We start from the raw sequence: 12810 nt of genomic DNA, 5'->3' as shown, positions 1-12810 counted from the left end.
GCATAAGATCAACATGGTTAAAAAAACCCTCAATCTTTCCGCACAAGCCTTCCCACATTCCTCTTTTCTCAGTCATCATGGACATCACCACCCTCCTGCCTTTCACTCAGACCTGTGACTTTTACCTTCAGCTCAGCCCTCTCTTTAGGTCCTCACATCCAGGCTTTGTCTACATCTGGCTGCTTCTTCCTGCGCAAGATTTAAGTCCCAGAACCCATCTGTGCTGCTAGAACTCTCATCCAGACCATGGCAACCTCCTCTTCGCCAGCCTTTACTAATCCCACTTTGCCCCACTTGTATCCATTCAAAATGTTGCTGCAATCACTTTCCTTGTTCGTCACCTCAACCTTTGTGCTCTCCATTGGCTCCTCCTTCTCCACTGTACTACTTGTCTTCACTTTCAAGGCCTTTATGGGCTATCCCAGCCTTACCTATTATCCCATATGCTGCTGGGACAGCAACTCTCACCTCCGTTCTGCCAATGATACCAACTCTCAATGCCCCTTTGTTACATTTTCAACAATATTCCTTCACGCTTTCTCCCATGATGTGTGGGTGGAGCTCCTGATAGAACATTGGCAAACTCACCCCATTATTCTCCTCCAAATCCCTTTTTAAGACTCCCCTTTGCCACAATACTTATGAAAAGCTTGACAGCAGCTAGCCAGCTGGTGTGCCGAGATTGCTGCTTTTCATGCTGACCAGTAACGTCTGATGGTTGTAGCCATCTGATGTCTCTTGCCTCATATTTAGGCTATCAGCTAAGGAACGGTCTTTTCATAGGATTCATAGAATTTAAGGCCAGAAGGGACCACCGTGATCATCTAATCTGACTTCCTGAATAACACAGGCCATAAGACATTTTTGTTGTGGGTTTGCCCAGCCAAAACCATGTTATAACATGTCAGGTTAGCAGGAATCACATTTTGAACACTCACATGCCTACGTGGCAAGCACAGATGGGAGCAAAGGGAGAGGGTGGACATAGTATCTGTCTATGAGTTTTCAGCCATAATATCCCCAGAATATTTACATTTAAGCACTGCTTTTTAATTAGTTCTTTTAAACACTCAGTCCTGAAAAATACTTTGTATCTCTATACAACTATGCATCTAGATGATGCAATACCAGATACAATTATTACTTTAAAAAGGAGGTATTTTTTAAAACCTATTTGGTGCCTCAGTTAGCTGGAAGATCATTTTCTTCATATTTGACACCCAATTTTATGCTGCTTAAAATGTCAAGATGTGGAAAAATGATGAAAGCAAAGATAAATAGAAGGTAAAGGAAGCCTGTGAAAGATTCTCTGTAAAAGATTCAAAAATAACATTTGAAATATATTTGTAGGTAATCATACTTTTCTTTTTCTATGCCACCAACCAAAAGAAGCAACTCATTAGGCTCAGAACACGCCTGGGACATGGACATTCTTATGCTCATTTTGCAAGTGGGAAATACAAAAAACCTAGACACAGAGAGGATAAGTGACTTCCCACAGCATCACTTACGACAAGGTGGGAGAAAACAAATGAATATAGAAGGCCTAATTGCCAGTCCCCTGCTCTCACAATCAGACATGTCCCCACCACTTTTAATTCCAAAATGATAAAAAAGTTATGATTAAAAAAATAGTGTGAAAATTACCTTTATTTTCACCTGTTGATTTTACAGGACTTTCACTGTCTTCAATGTAACCTGATCCTAAAATTAAATACACAAGCAGAAAGTGAGCCAACAAGCAGCTTAGGATAGGTGTGATTCATTCATTTAGCTTTCTCATTAAAATACAACAGAAACCTCCTGCTGTCGCAACATGTAATGATTTAATTATTTAGGGGAAATTTTGCTTTTGGGTACATGTCCAAGCCACTCTCATAACATAGGAGAGCAGAATCTGATCCTATAAGAGGATCAGTTTAAAGCTAAAGGAAACCAAGGAATAACTTAGTTCACATTGAATGAGCTTTCCACAAGGTGACAGTTTACCCACATTGGATCACTGACACCAGTAGAGTTCGGACTCAGATTGAGGGCAATAAATAGCCTGCAGAGACCAAAAAACATACTGAACATAGTTTTTTGGGGGTGGGGGGATGGGGAGGGAAAACTAGTGAAACTTATCTTGAAAACTGATGTCTTCCAGAGTTTGGAAAAGATGAACATGAGACGGGGGTTTTCTAGTGGAGAGGCAGGACTATCTAAGTAGCTAAAAAACAGGGACTGTAAGTGAGCAGTCATGTGTTCTCCTGCGCCTTGGGCAGGTCACCTGATCTCTGTCTTGGTTTTTCCTTTACAGAAAGAGGATATACTGCTTATCCACCTTTATGAAGTGTTTTGAGATCCTGGGATGAAAGGTACTATATAAATACAAAATTATTATTATTTAGTGGTCTGAGCACAGAGTTGGAGCCACAAACTCCTAAATCTCTGCTCTGATGTTCTCTCTTTCTGTGGCCTTGGTTGTACTGTTGAACACTTAATCTGCCTTTATCTTGGTTTCCCCCGCATCTGTAAAATGGGGATACTACCTATCTTGCATAGAAGGCCAGGAAGATTAATAATCTGATGTTTGGTATAAAGGTGCTTGCAAGAATATCTAGGGAAAGAATGGCTCATGAGAATCCTCTATATATTCACAGTGTCTGGATGGTCATCTTGGAAGCTCTGAGTCTGGGGGTCATCCAGTCAGGGAGCAGAATAAATAGATGAATCTTAAGTCACATTGTTTCACAGAACTAACTAAAGTTACATATAGCAAACAGAAAAGTACTCCTTTTCTTTTTGCGAATATAGACTAACACGGTTGCTACTCTGAAACCTGTCATATAGCAAACAGTAATTCTGTTACTCTAGTAAGTAGTTTATATGCAGGTCAGAAACTGAAATGTGTTTATATAAACTATTCTCCAATAGTTTGAAAGAAGTTAAAATTCATAAGACTCCAATCTATTCACATAATTGGCCAAAAAGTTACTAGACTAAATTATTCACAATAGTTTATCCAGGTCTAGTCACATTCAAGAGAAGAAAGAGCCTAAAGTTCCAGTTCACTGGTAGCCAAAAAAATCTCACAATAATAGTCAGCCCAACATGGCAGAACAGCTTATAAAAATTTGTCATCTCATGAGAATAACTTACAAGATGGCAGTTCTAACCAACACAAACCAACACTACATCTGATTGGGCCTCAAAAATCAACACGAGCCTAACCCTGATCTGGTCCCAATCCTAAGCCATGTCTCATCTCAACCCCTAAGTATTACTAAGGCTCGTTCCATCAAGCCATTTCTAACCACTATACCCACCTCATTTTCAGACCAGGTTTCATTGTGTATAGCCCCCAGACACACAAAAAAAAAACAAACAAAACCAAACACACCTTACATTTGCACATGCAGACTGGATAACTGCATATCCTCATTCTCTGATCTACAAGTACAAATGCTGTTTTTCGTGGGTGCATCTATTATTCCATCATTTAAAAATTGGGCCCCAGTACATACCAGGACCATGCGAAGCCAAACTTTTAAACAATCATTTGTTGATTAAAGCAATATGCTACCAGAGAGTATAAAAAAAAATAGTCTACCAGGATAGAGTTCTGTATAATGGTTATGTCCAGATTCCAGTTTCTCACTAGTCGAATTAGTGGCTGCTGTGGATCTAAAAAGGAAATGTACAAAAATAGACATGACTAAGGAACCATCCTTAAAAGTAAAAAAAAATAAAGTGATAATTGTTTAAATTGGCACCACTCCTTTATTATCTTTTTAAATTAATGGAAGTTTTGCTGTTGACCTCAATGGGAGCATAAGCAAACCCCAATGTCAAGTGTTATCTCCCTTTTCTTCTACCATATGTCTCTATGTGATTTTAATCCTACATTTGAAGGCATTCAAATTTAGGCCTGTCATTCCCCATTTTTAGTAATTAGCCTATTTCCATTTTGGATTATTTCCTCATCATGTTGTTTCTGAGTAGGTGGTCTGCTGCAAGTAGCCACAACCACCTATTGTCTCCAGCTGAGAGACCTAATAAGATTCACCATATATGTGTAACATAAGCCTCCAGCATTTCAATCAGACACGTTTTACCATTTCCAGAAAGAAAGCCATCTTACCCAGACATCTCCATGGAAGGATGTTTACCTTGCAAGGGAAAGAGGAGAGATAATTGTTATATCCTGCACCAGTAGAGAGACAAATGCATAAAAAGTGAAAATGAAAGCTACATGTGGGGCCCATCCATCCCTGAGTTAGGATCGTTTCTATGGCCACAGTGAAGTTTGGTATCTTATTTAGTGGATGTGGAAGTTGCCAAATTGACTAGAGGACTTCATGTTCTAGTATGAGCACAAAACAGATACAGCATTGACAGTTTCAATACAGGCTCCCTCAGATTCCCCTCTTGATCTAGTGGGGATACTTCCAAAGATGAAGGGATATCTCAGAATCCATGGCTCATTCAGTTCTTGGCCTCACTTCTGAGACTGTTAACTAGGAGGCTAAATGTGATGGTTTCATGTACAGACCACCATACAGTCCACTGAAAAGCTTTCAGACCTTAACTTTTGATTGCAGAGCTACACTGACCTGGAGCAAAATTAAGTAAGTTATTTAACCCTCTGTATCCTACTTCTAATCCCTTTAGCCAACCAGTCCTCTGGATCTGATGTTCTCTTCCAGGGATGCTGTGATCTAAAACCCTGCTCCTTAGGCAGTCCGATATACAGATATCTGGGAGTTTCAGACACTCCAAATTTTCCCAGATATTTTGGTTCAGAATGGATTTAAACCAGTCCTACCCATTTTTCTATAACAAAAAATGTGAAAGAATAACGCAATTATAATTGACCGAATCCTGAGGTCACTACTTAGTCAAAACTCACAATTAATAGGAATTGTTTTTGAGTAGAGACTGAATAAATGTTGAGTAAGAACCTCAAGTTTTTGAGGCAATAAGGATTAGAGATGGGCCTGAATTTGTGGAAGTAAGGGGGAGTCCAGAACTAGAACCCAGATCTAAATTTCATAGTTTTATAATGGATCAAACCAAAAGCTCCGAGCCAAACAACCTCCAGCATTGGGGTGGTTAAAAATCCTACATTTGTCACTTTTCCCCCTGCCCAGTCCTTTGTTCTTGCAGCCAACCCCCTCATTTGTTCTATTCATTCAGCACCCAGAGAATAGAAGATATTCATTGTTACCCTTTTCCTTCTTACGCCAGTACCACCAGAAACCAGAAGCTGCTATGGCAATTACAGCCAAGACAAATAATGCGATAAACCCTTTCTGCCATGAAGCCAGGATGACTGGAAATGAGAAGAGACATGTGTGACAATGCATGCAGTGGTATGAAGTCACTACTGGCTTTTACAACTCCCGAGTCCTCACTACAGGTGGTCTTGGCATTATTAGAAGTATTTAGTGCTCAGGAGGGTGAGTTCAGACAGCTCTGGAAAAGCTTTAAAGAGGTTACCATCCAGAGTTCACTACTGGGCTCTTCCCTAACTGGGTGGGGGTCTGTTCCTAAATCCAGTCAGGGAAAGCTTTTAGTTGGCTTCTCAGCCTCTCCTAGTATGGTTGAGGATGTAGGGACAGCCCATTGTCATAAGTGGCTCTGCCTGGCTGACCTCTGCCACAGATCTGAAGCCATGGAAAATGCAAAAAAAGCCACAAAAGTTTAACACCCACTCCCCAGAAATTAGATAGATGCGGCCACTGGGGATAACAAATCCCCTTGGTCCAGTTCAACACTAGTAGGTATTTTATGAAACCTAGCATTGAGTGACAAGTAGGCAAGACCACCAACCCATCACCCCACTTACAGCTAGGCAGGGAGATCCCCTGGACACAGCTCCTTTTTGCTGCTTGAGCATAGCTAGGGGACTGAAGGAAAGTGAGAAACATTATGGACTGCAGGAGGAGAACTTATTCTCCTGCATTTTTCATCTGCCAGTCAGTTAAACTACGTTAAGTTTTGGATCTATTCACTCTTGTTGGGGATTCTTCTAGAGAGGAGTGCTTTTGCATTAGGCCAGAGTCCATGCTGCCTAAGTTGGTTTTCCTTGGATCCAAGAGCTAAGTCTTCCTGGGGTTTGTTCAGTTTAGAACACAATGGGACTGTTTTGGTTAGATGGTGTCCCAAACCTTTCATGCTGTCCCCCACCAACAGCGCATGCACCATTCCAAGTGGCAATACAATCTAGTGGTGAAGTCCCTACCTACATTAGTGGCCCTTTATAATTCTCCTTATCCCGCAGGAAAGGAGTGTTTGGTGTTTTTACCATGTACTAAGTGTTGCAATGGAATTCACCATGTCAGGCAGGAAATTCCCTGCAGAAGAGAGGGAATTTTAAAGGTCCAGTACATCAAGATGCCTTCTTTCCTGTCATTTAAAAAAGTTACAGCTACTGTAAGAGATGCCTCAGTTCTAGGTAATCCCAACATTACATGTAACAGTAGATTTGAGATAGACCTATTCTGGTACCTAAGGATGTGCCATCAAGAGCATAGCTTACCTTTAACGGTTAGCAAGTTGCTTCGCACAGTAACCCTGGCTCGGTTGGAGGCTTCGCAAAAATATTTCCCTGCGTCCTGCTTATTCAATGATTTCTTCTGCCAGAGGACTCTGGTTTCCATTTTGCTTTCATAAAATAAAGGTTTCTGGTCATTTTGTTTAAAAATTCTGAAGTCGATTGGCAAAGATCCTTCGCCTACGATGCAGAGAAAGTTGATATCTCCACCATCTTCCACTTCCCCATGGGGTAAACTTCCAAAGCTTATGTTCCTAATGGGAGCTGCAAATGAAGGCATGAGGAAAAGACATCAGGTTATAAAATACTATTGTAGAAATGCTTAGTTTGGCACCACTTTGTCTTGCTGCCAGAGAGACTGCATTTGTGTTCCGTTATTCCCACGCTCCTGGCCAGCCTCTGCTGGGGAGCAGCGCCCATTGATTTATATATAACTCTACAGTGCCTAGTCCCTGATATACTCATGGGTACTCGAAAGAAACAAAAGTAGAGAAAGTCTGATCCAAAGCCTATTCAAGTCAGTGGGAGTCTTTCCATAAACTTCAATGGGTTTTTAATCAGGCCCTAAATTGGAAACAATTTAGATAATATCTCTAGAAATAATCAACCAGATCCTCAGCTAGTGTAAATCAGCATAACATGGCTTCAGTGGAGTTATGCTATTTTACACCAGCTAATAATCTGGCACAGTACCTGTAAATAATGTTTAGCTGATTTTTCAAATCAATTACTAGTGAACGCTGGCAGCTAATGGACCAAGTTCTCCACTGATGGAAGGACTGAGCAAATGGCCCAGATTTCTCATTTTATAGTGTATAAAAACAGGAAGTAAGAGATCAGTTACTTTATTACATTCATTAAAATATAAAGTATGTGTAGTCAAAATAACACTATTTAGATTTGATGTTTTATTAGCTATGCCAGTGCTTAAAAAGTTAACCTGAGAGGCAAGTAGTGTATATTGATATTTTTTATATAATTAAACAACAATGTATATATGTCATGCATCCAAAAAACTCCCTATATTAAAAGAACATTAATGTTGCAAAAGTCAAAAGGATCACACAGTCAAAAGTTAGGAAATGCCACAATTCAGGTTTCCTGTGGAACCTTAATTCAGCCCCTTTTTGCACATACATTAACATACAGTCTTTATTGACATGAACACATACTATTTATTCCACAGGATCTCTGTTTCATTCAGTGCACCAGATGGATGATACTGAATGGCTACCTGTGACGCATGGCTAGAAAGCGTTAAACAGCCTGAAAAATAAGTAACCCACAGAAGACGTGGGGAGATAATATTTGTGGTTTTGTGTATTTACATATGTATAAGTAGGGTCCGGACAATGTAATCAACAGTCCCTGTCTATGCTGTATTCTGATAGAATTTAAATGAATTGCAAACACGGGCTTTCTTGGTCTTCATCTCTCTTTGAAATGTACTGTGAATAGTGGAGGAAAAGGCAAATGGCCTTATGTTAATTGGTATAGGTAAGTACCAGGGATGGACCTCCTTCAAAGTCATCCTAATTACCTTTTGTTCCCCGAGGAACTCCCAACTTGTCAAAGAAGACATTACACTGTATAAAATTTCCTTGGGTCCTGATTCTGTCATCTCAGATCTGCTTAGACTTCATCAGGGAAAGTTTGAGTCATAAGACTGAGGTCCCAGTTATGCTGGTTCGCCCTGAATATGAGATCTGAACATTGGACTATGACCTATGAACTGAATTCTAAAGGAACTCTTTGCAATTACAAAGCTTACCATCTCTGCTGTGAATCTGAACCTCAATGAACTAAACTCATGTCTGTATGTATATTGATCTTTTAACCGTACTCTCTCTTGTTTTTTTAATAAATTTTAGTTTAGTTAATAAGAATTGTCTGTAGCGTGTATTTGCGTAAGATCTGAAACATTCGTTAACCTGGGAGGTGATGTGTCCGGTCCTTTGGGATTGGTAGAACCTTTTCTTTTATATGATGAAGTAAGATTTACAGAAATTTTCATCATATTTGATGCAGATACCTGGATGGAGGCCTGAGGCTGGATCACTTTAAGGGAACTGTGTTGTTTGGACTTCTGAGTAACCAGTAAGGTAATAAAGAAGCTGTTTTATGCTGGCTTGGTGAATCTAAGTATTGGAATATCCACCAGCTTTTTGGGGTTTGGCTGCCCCATTCTTTGCAGTTCACCCTAATTGAGTGACCAAGCTGGCTTCCCACTAGGACCCCGGTCACATCGGCATAGTCGTGCTTGGATACACATTACCACAGGTTAATTGGGTTTTTGGATCAGAACCACACACTTGTCAAAATTTAATTTTGATATTGGAGAGTTTAAGGGTTAAAAATCTGTTACAGTGAGTGACCCATGATCAAGATCCTGACAGAAAAAGCCTGGAAGAATTGTGCTTACAGAGAAGGTTGTATTTTAAGCAAAAGACCCCAGAGCAGGAACTGAAAAATCTGTTAATTGCCAGTAATAAGGAAGCAGACCCAGTGAAAATGCTTGCAGTGAGAAACCAGCAGCTAGAATTTGAACAAAAGCAAAAAATAGCTGATATGGAAGGAGAAGCTGCTAAATGAGAATGCCTGTGTTTTGAACATGAACAAAGAATGGCACATATTCGATTGCAGGAACTAGAAGCTAAGTCAAAAGTGGAAAGACTTAAGCTCCAACCCAAGAGAATAAAAGAACAATAGGAACTGTATCATCCTGAAAAGCCAGCTTCTCTCAACAGCAAGGATGGGGATAAAATCTATCCAGTTTGTAACAGTGTTGGTGTGTTGTTTGACTCTAAGCAGTTGTCTGTGTGTAACCAAGTTTATCCCAACACTGCCACCTTTTATGTAAATGCTTTTACTGCGAGCTCAGGTGAAGGTAACCCCATAACTTGTGCAGAGAATGTAAAAGTCTATGATAAAAGCTGTTTAGGGCAAATTACAGCTAACATCACTCTTGTTAAAGCAGATCTTGTCAAAGAGGAAGATTATTTACCAAATAAGAATGTGAATACTGTAATCCTCTATGAGTTTACTGTAAGTATGCCTTTAGCCAGAATCCATCTTGAATGGAATGGTGTTAAACATGAACTTATAGCTGCTGTAAGAAAGTTATTGCCTAAGGATCTTTTGATTGGGGATAATATTAAAGCTTTCTTCAGTCAGGTTGATGACATAAATCAGTCACAGGAAAGAAATAATCCTGAACCTGTGTCTACTAGGGGCAAGGATTTGTCTATGGAGGATTTGTCTATGGAGATATTCTATCTACTACCCAAGATCCATAAACCTGGAAATCCTGGGCGCCCCATCATCTCAGGCATTGGCACCCTGACAGCAGGATTGTCTGGCTATGTAGACTCCCTCCTCAGGCCCTACGCTACCAGCACTCCCGGCTACCTTCGAGACACCACTGACTTCCTGAGGAAACTACAATCCATTAGTGATCTTCCTGATAACACCATCCTGGCCACTATGGATGTAGAAGCCCTCTACACCAACATTCCACACAAAGATGGACTACGAGCCGTCAAGAACACTATCCCCGATAATGTCACGGCTAACCTGGTGGCTGAACTTTGTGACTTTGTCCTTACCTATAACTATTTTACATTTGGGGACAATGTATACCTTCAAATCAGTGGCACTGCTATGGCCCCACAGTATGCCAACATTTTTATGGCTGACTTAGAACAACGCTTCCTCAGCTCTCGTCCCCTAACGTCCCTACTCTACTTGCGCTATATTGATGACATCTTCATCATCTGGACCCATGGAAAAGAAGCCCTTGAGGAATTCCACCATGATTTCAACAATTTCCATCCCACCATCAACCTCAGCCTAGTCCAGTCCACACAAGAGATCCACTTCCTGGACACTACAGTGCTAATAAACGATGGTCACATAAACACCACCCTATACCGGAAACCTACTGACCGCTATTCCTACCTACATGCCTCCAGCTTTCACCCTGACCACACCACACGATCCATTGTCTACAGCCAAGCTCTATGATACAACCGCATTTGCTCCAACCCCTCAGACAGAGACAAACACCTACAAGATCTCTATCAAGCATTCTTACAACTACAATACCCACCTGCAGAAGTGAAGAAACAGATTGATAGAGCCAGAAGAGTTCCCAGAAGTCACCTACTACGGGACAGGCCTAACAAAGAAAATAACAGAACGCCACTAGCCGTCACCTTCAGCCCCCAACTAAAACCCCTCCAACGCATTATCAAGGATCTACAACCTATCCTGAAGGATGACCCAACACTCTCACAAATCTTGGGAGACAGGCTAGTCCTTGCTTACAGACAGCCCCCCAACCTGAAGCGAATACTCACCAGCAACCACATACCACACAACAGAACCACTAACCCAGGAACCTATCCTTGCAACAAAGCCCGTTGCCAACTGTGCCCACATATCTATTCAGGGGACACCATCACAGGGCCTAATAACATCAGCCACACTATCAGAGGCTCGTTCACCCACACATCTACCAATGTGATATATGCCATCATGTGCCAGCAATGCCCCTCTGCCATGTACATTGGTCAAACTGGACAGTCTCTTCGTAAAAGAATAAATGGACATAAATCAGATGTCAAGAATTATAACATTCATAAACCAGTCAGAGAACACTTCAATCTCTCTGGTCACGCGATTACAGACATGAAAGTTGCGATATTACAACAGAAAAACTTCAAATCCAGACTCCAGCGAGAGACTGCTGAATTGGAATTCATTTGCAAATTGGATACAATTAACTTAGGCTTGAATAGAGACTGGGAGTGGCTAAGTCATTATGCAAGGTAACCTATTTCCCCTGATTTTTTCCTACCCGTCCCCTTCCTCAGATGTTCTTGTTAAACCCTGGATTTGTGCTGGAAATGGCCCACCTTGATTATCATACACATTGTAAGGAGATTGATCACTTTACATAAGCTATTACCAGCAGGAGAGTGGGGTGGGGGGAGAGAAAATCTTTTGTAATGATAATCACCCATTTTTTCATGGTTTGTGTCTTCTGTACTTTCCACAGTATGCATCCGATGAAGTGAGCTGTAGCTCACGAAAGCTTATGCTCAAATAAATTGGTTAGTCTCTAAGGTGCCACAAGTCCTCCTTTTCTTTTTGTCTATGGAGGGTTTCTCCAAATGTTTGTCTGACGAAGATAGCTGTTTGTCTGTGCAAAGACGCAATGCATATGTGGAAAAAATTCCTAAGTGTCTGTCTGGTATCTCAGAAGTAAATCTGACATTAGATAAGACTCAGAGAAATGTTTCTCTAGCGCAAATTAAAGTTGACAATCAGGTTAAAGTCCTAACTGAGGAAAGGAAAGGGTACAGTCTTGGTGAATGATGAATTGTTGGCAAGTAAAGTTTGTGAAAGTAAGCCTGAAAAAGGTAGAAATGATTTGTTTAAAGCAGCTCAGTGTAATGAGACTATCCGTAAGAAACAGCAGTTTATCTGTTAAGGGAGCGCAAGGCAAAGAAAGTTTAGATGAGCTGATGCCTTTGTCTAATCAGCAGTTTGGGAAGGCAAGGTTAGTGGAACATGAGTATCCCTATACCTTACCTGTTACCAGTGTGGAGAATTGTGACAGTGAAGGAAATGTTCCTGTATCTGTTAGGGGTAATGAGTTGCCCATGAAGGGAGCTATCCCAATCTCCAAGCAATTGTCCATGAACAGCCATGTGCGCTGGGACAAGGGAAATGATATCCCAAGCTGTTTGTCTGTTAAAAGAGAATGTTTCTCCAGCTCTTATCTGTTTGTAGAGCAGACAGAAGAAGCCTGTCAGCCTATGATGGTTGAAAATTTATCAGTTGACCCAGAGTTGATTCTGGATACAACTAAAACCCAGGAAGGAAGTGGTCCTGAATTGATGTCTGCTAGGGATGATGACATTGTAACTAGGTTGCATCCAGTTAATATCATAAATAGCTCCCAGAGACCAAGCGATTCTGGTGCTTCTATTTTGTATGTTGCTAGTGTGTTGCTGGGTAAAGATATGACAACTGTGTCTAATCAGGGTGATATCATAACCAGGGCACAAGGAAAGCATGAAGGTAATTTGACTGTGTTACCCACTGACAGTGTGGAAACTTGTAACAAGGGAGAGAATGCTTCTAATCTTCTGACTATGAAGTCTAGCAGTTTACCTGAAAGGGCGTTTTGTGAAAATCCTCCTGATGGGACAGAGGTGATTCTGGATTTAAGTATCAGAGGAGTAGCCGGGTTAGTCTGTATCCAC

General features: G+C 40.9%; 1 protein-coding gene across 9 annotated transcripts in view; it reads right to left on the bottom strand.

Annotated features, from left to right (window-relative positions):
* PECAM1 (platelet and endothelial cell adhesion molecule 1) overlaps positions 1-12810 on the bottom strand; it is a 60486-nt gene that overhangs the window by 26628 nt on the left and 21048 nt on the right. For all 9 annotated transcript variants that reach the window (XM_074970653.1, XM_074970651.1, XM_074970650.1 and 6 more), the window contains exons 8-12: positions 6524-6802; positions 5210-5314; positions 4124-4151; positions 3593-3666; positions 1648-1704 (exon numbers count right to left, since the gene is read on the bottom strand). In XM_074970653.1, coding sequence (XP_074826754.1) covers positions 1648-1704; positions 3593-3666; positions 4124-4151; positions 5210-5314; positions 6524-6802 — 543 coding nt within the window. The remainder of the gene's footprint in view (positions 1-1647; positions 1705-3592; positions 3667-4123; positions 4152-5209; positions 5315-6523; positions 6803-12810) is intronic.

Source organism: Natator depressus, chromosome 14 (genome assembly GCF_965152275.1).
Source record: "Natator depressus isolate rNatDep1 chromosome 14, rNatDep2.hap1, whole genome shotgun sequence".
Lineage (NCBI taxonomy): Eukaryota > Metazoa > Chordata > Testudines > Cheloniidae > Natator > Natator depressus.
Note: the sequence above shows the minus strand (reverse complement) of the source record. Positions and strands in the feature narration are given on the sequence as shown.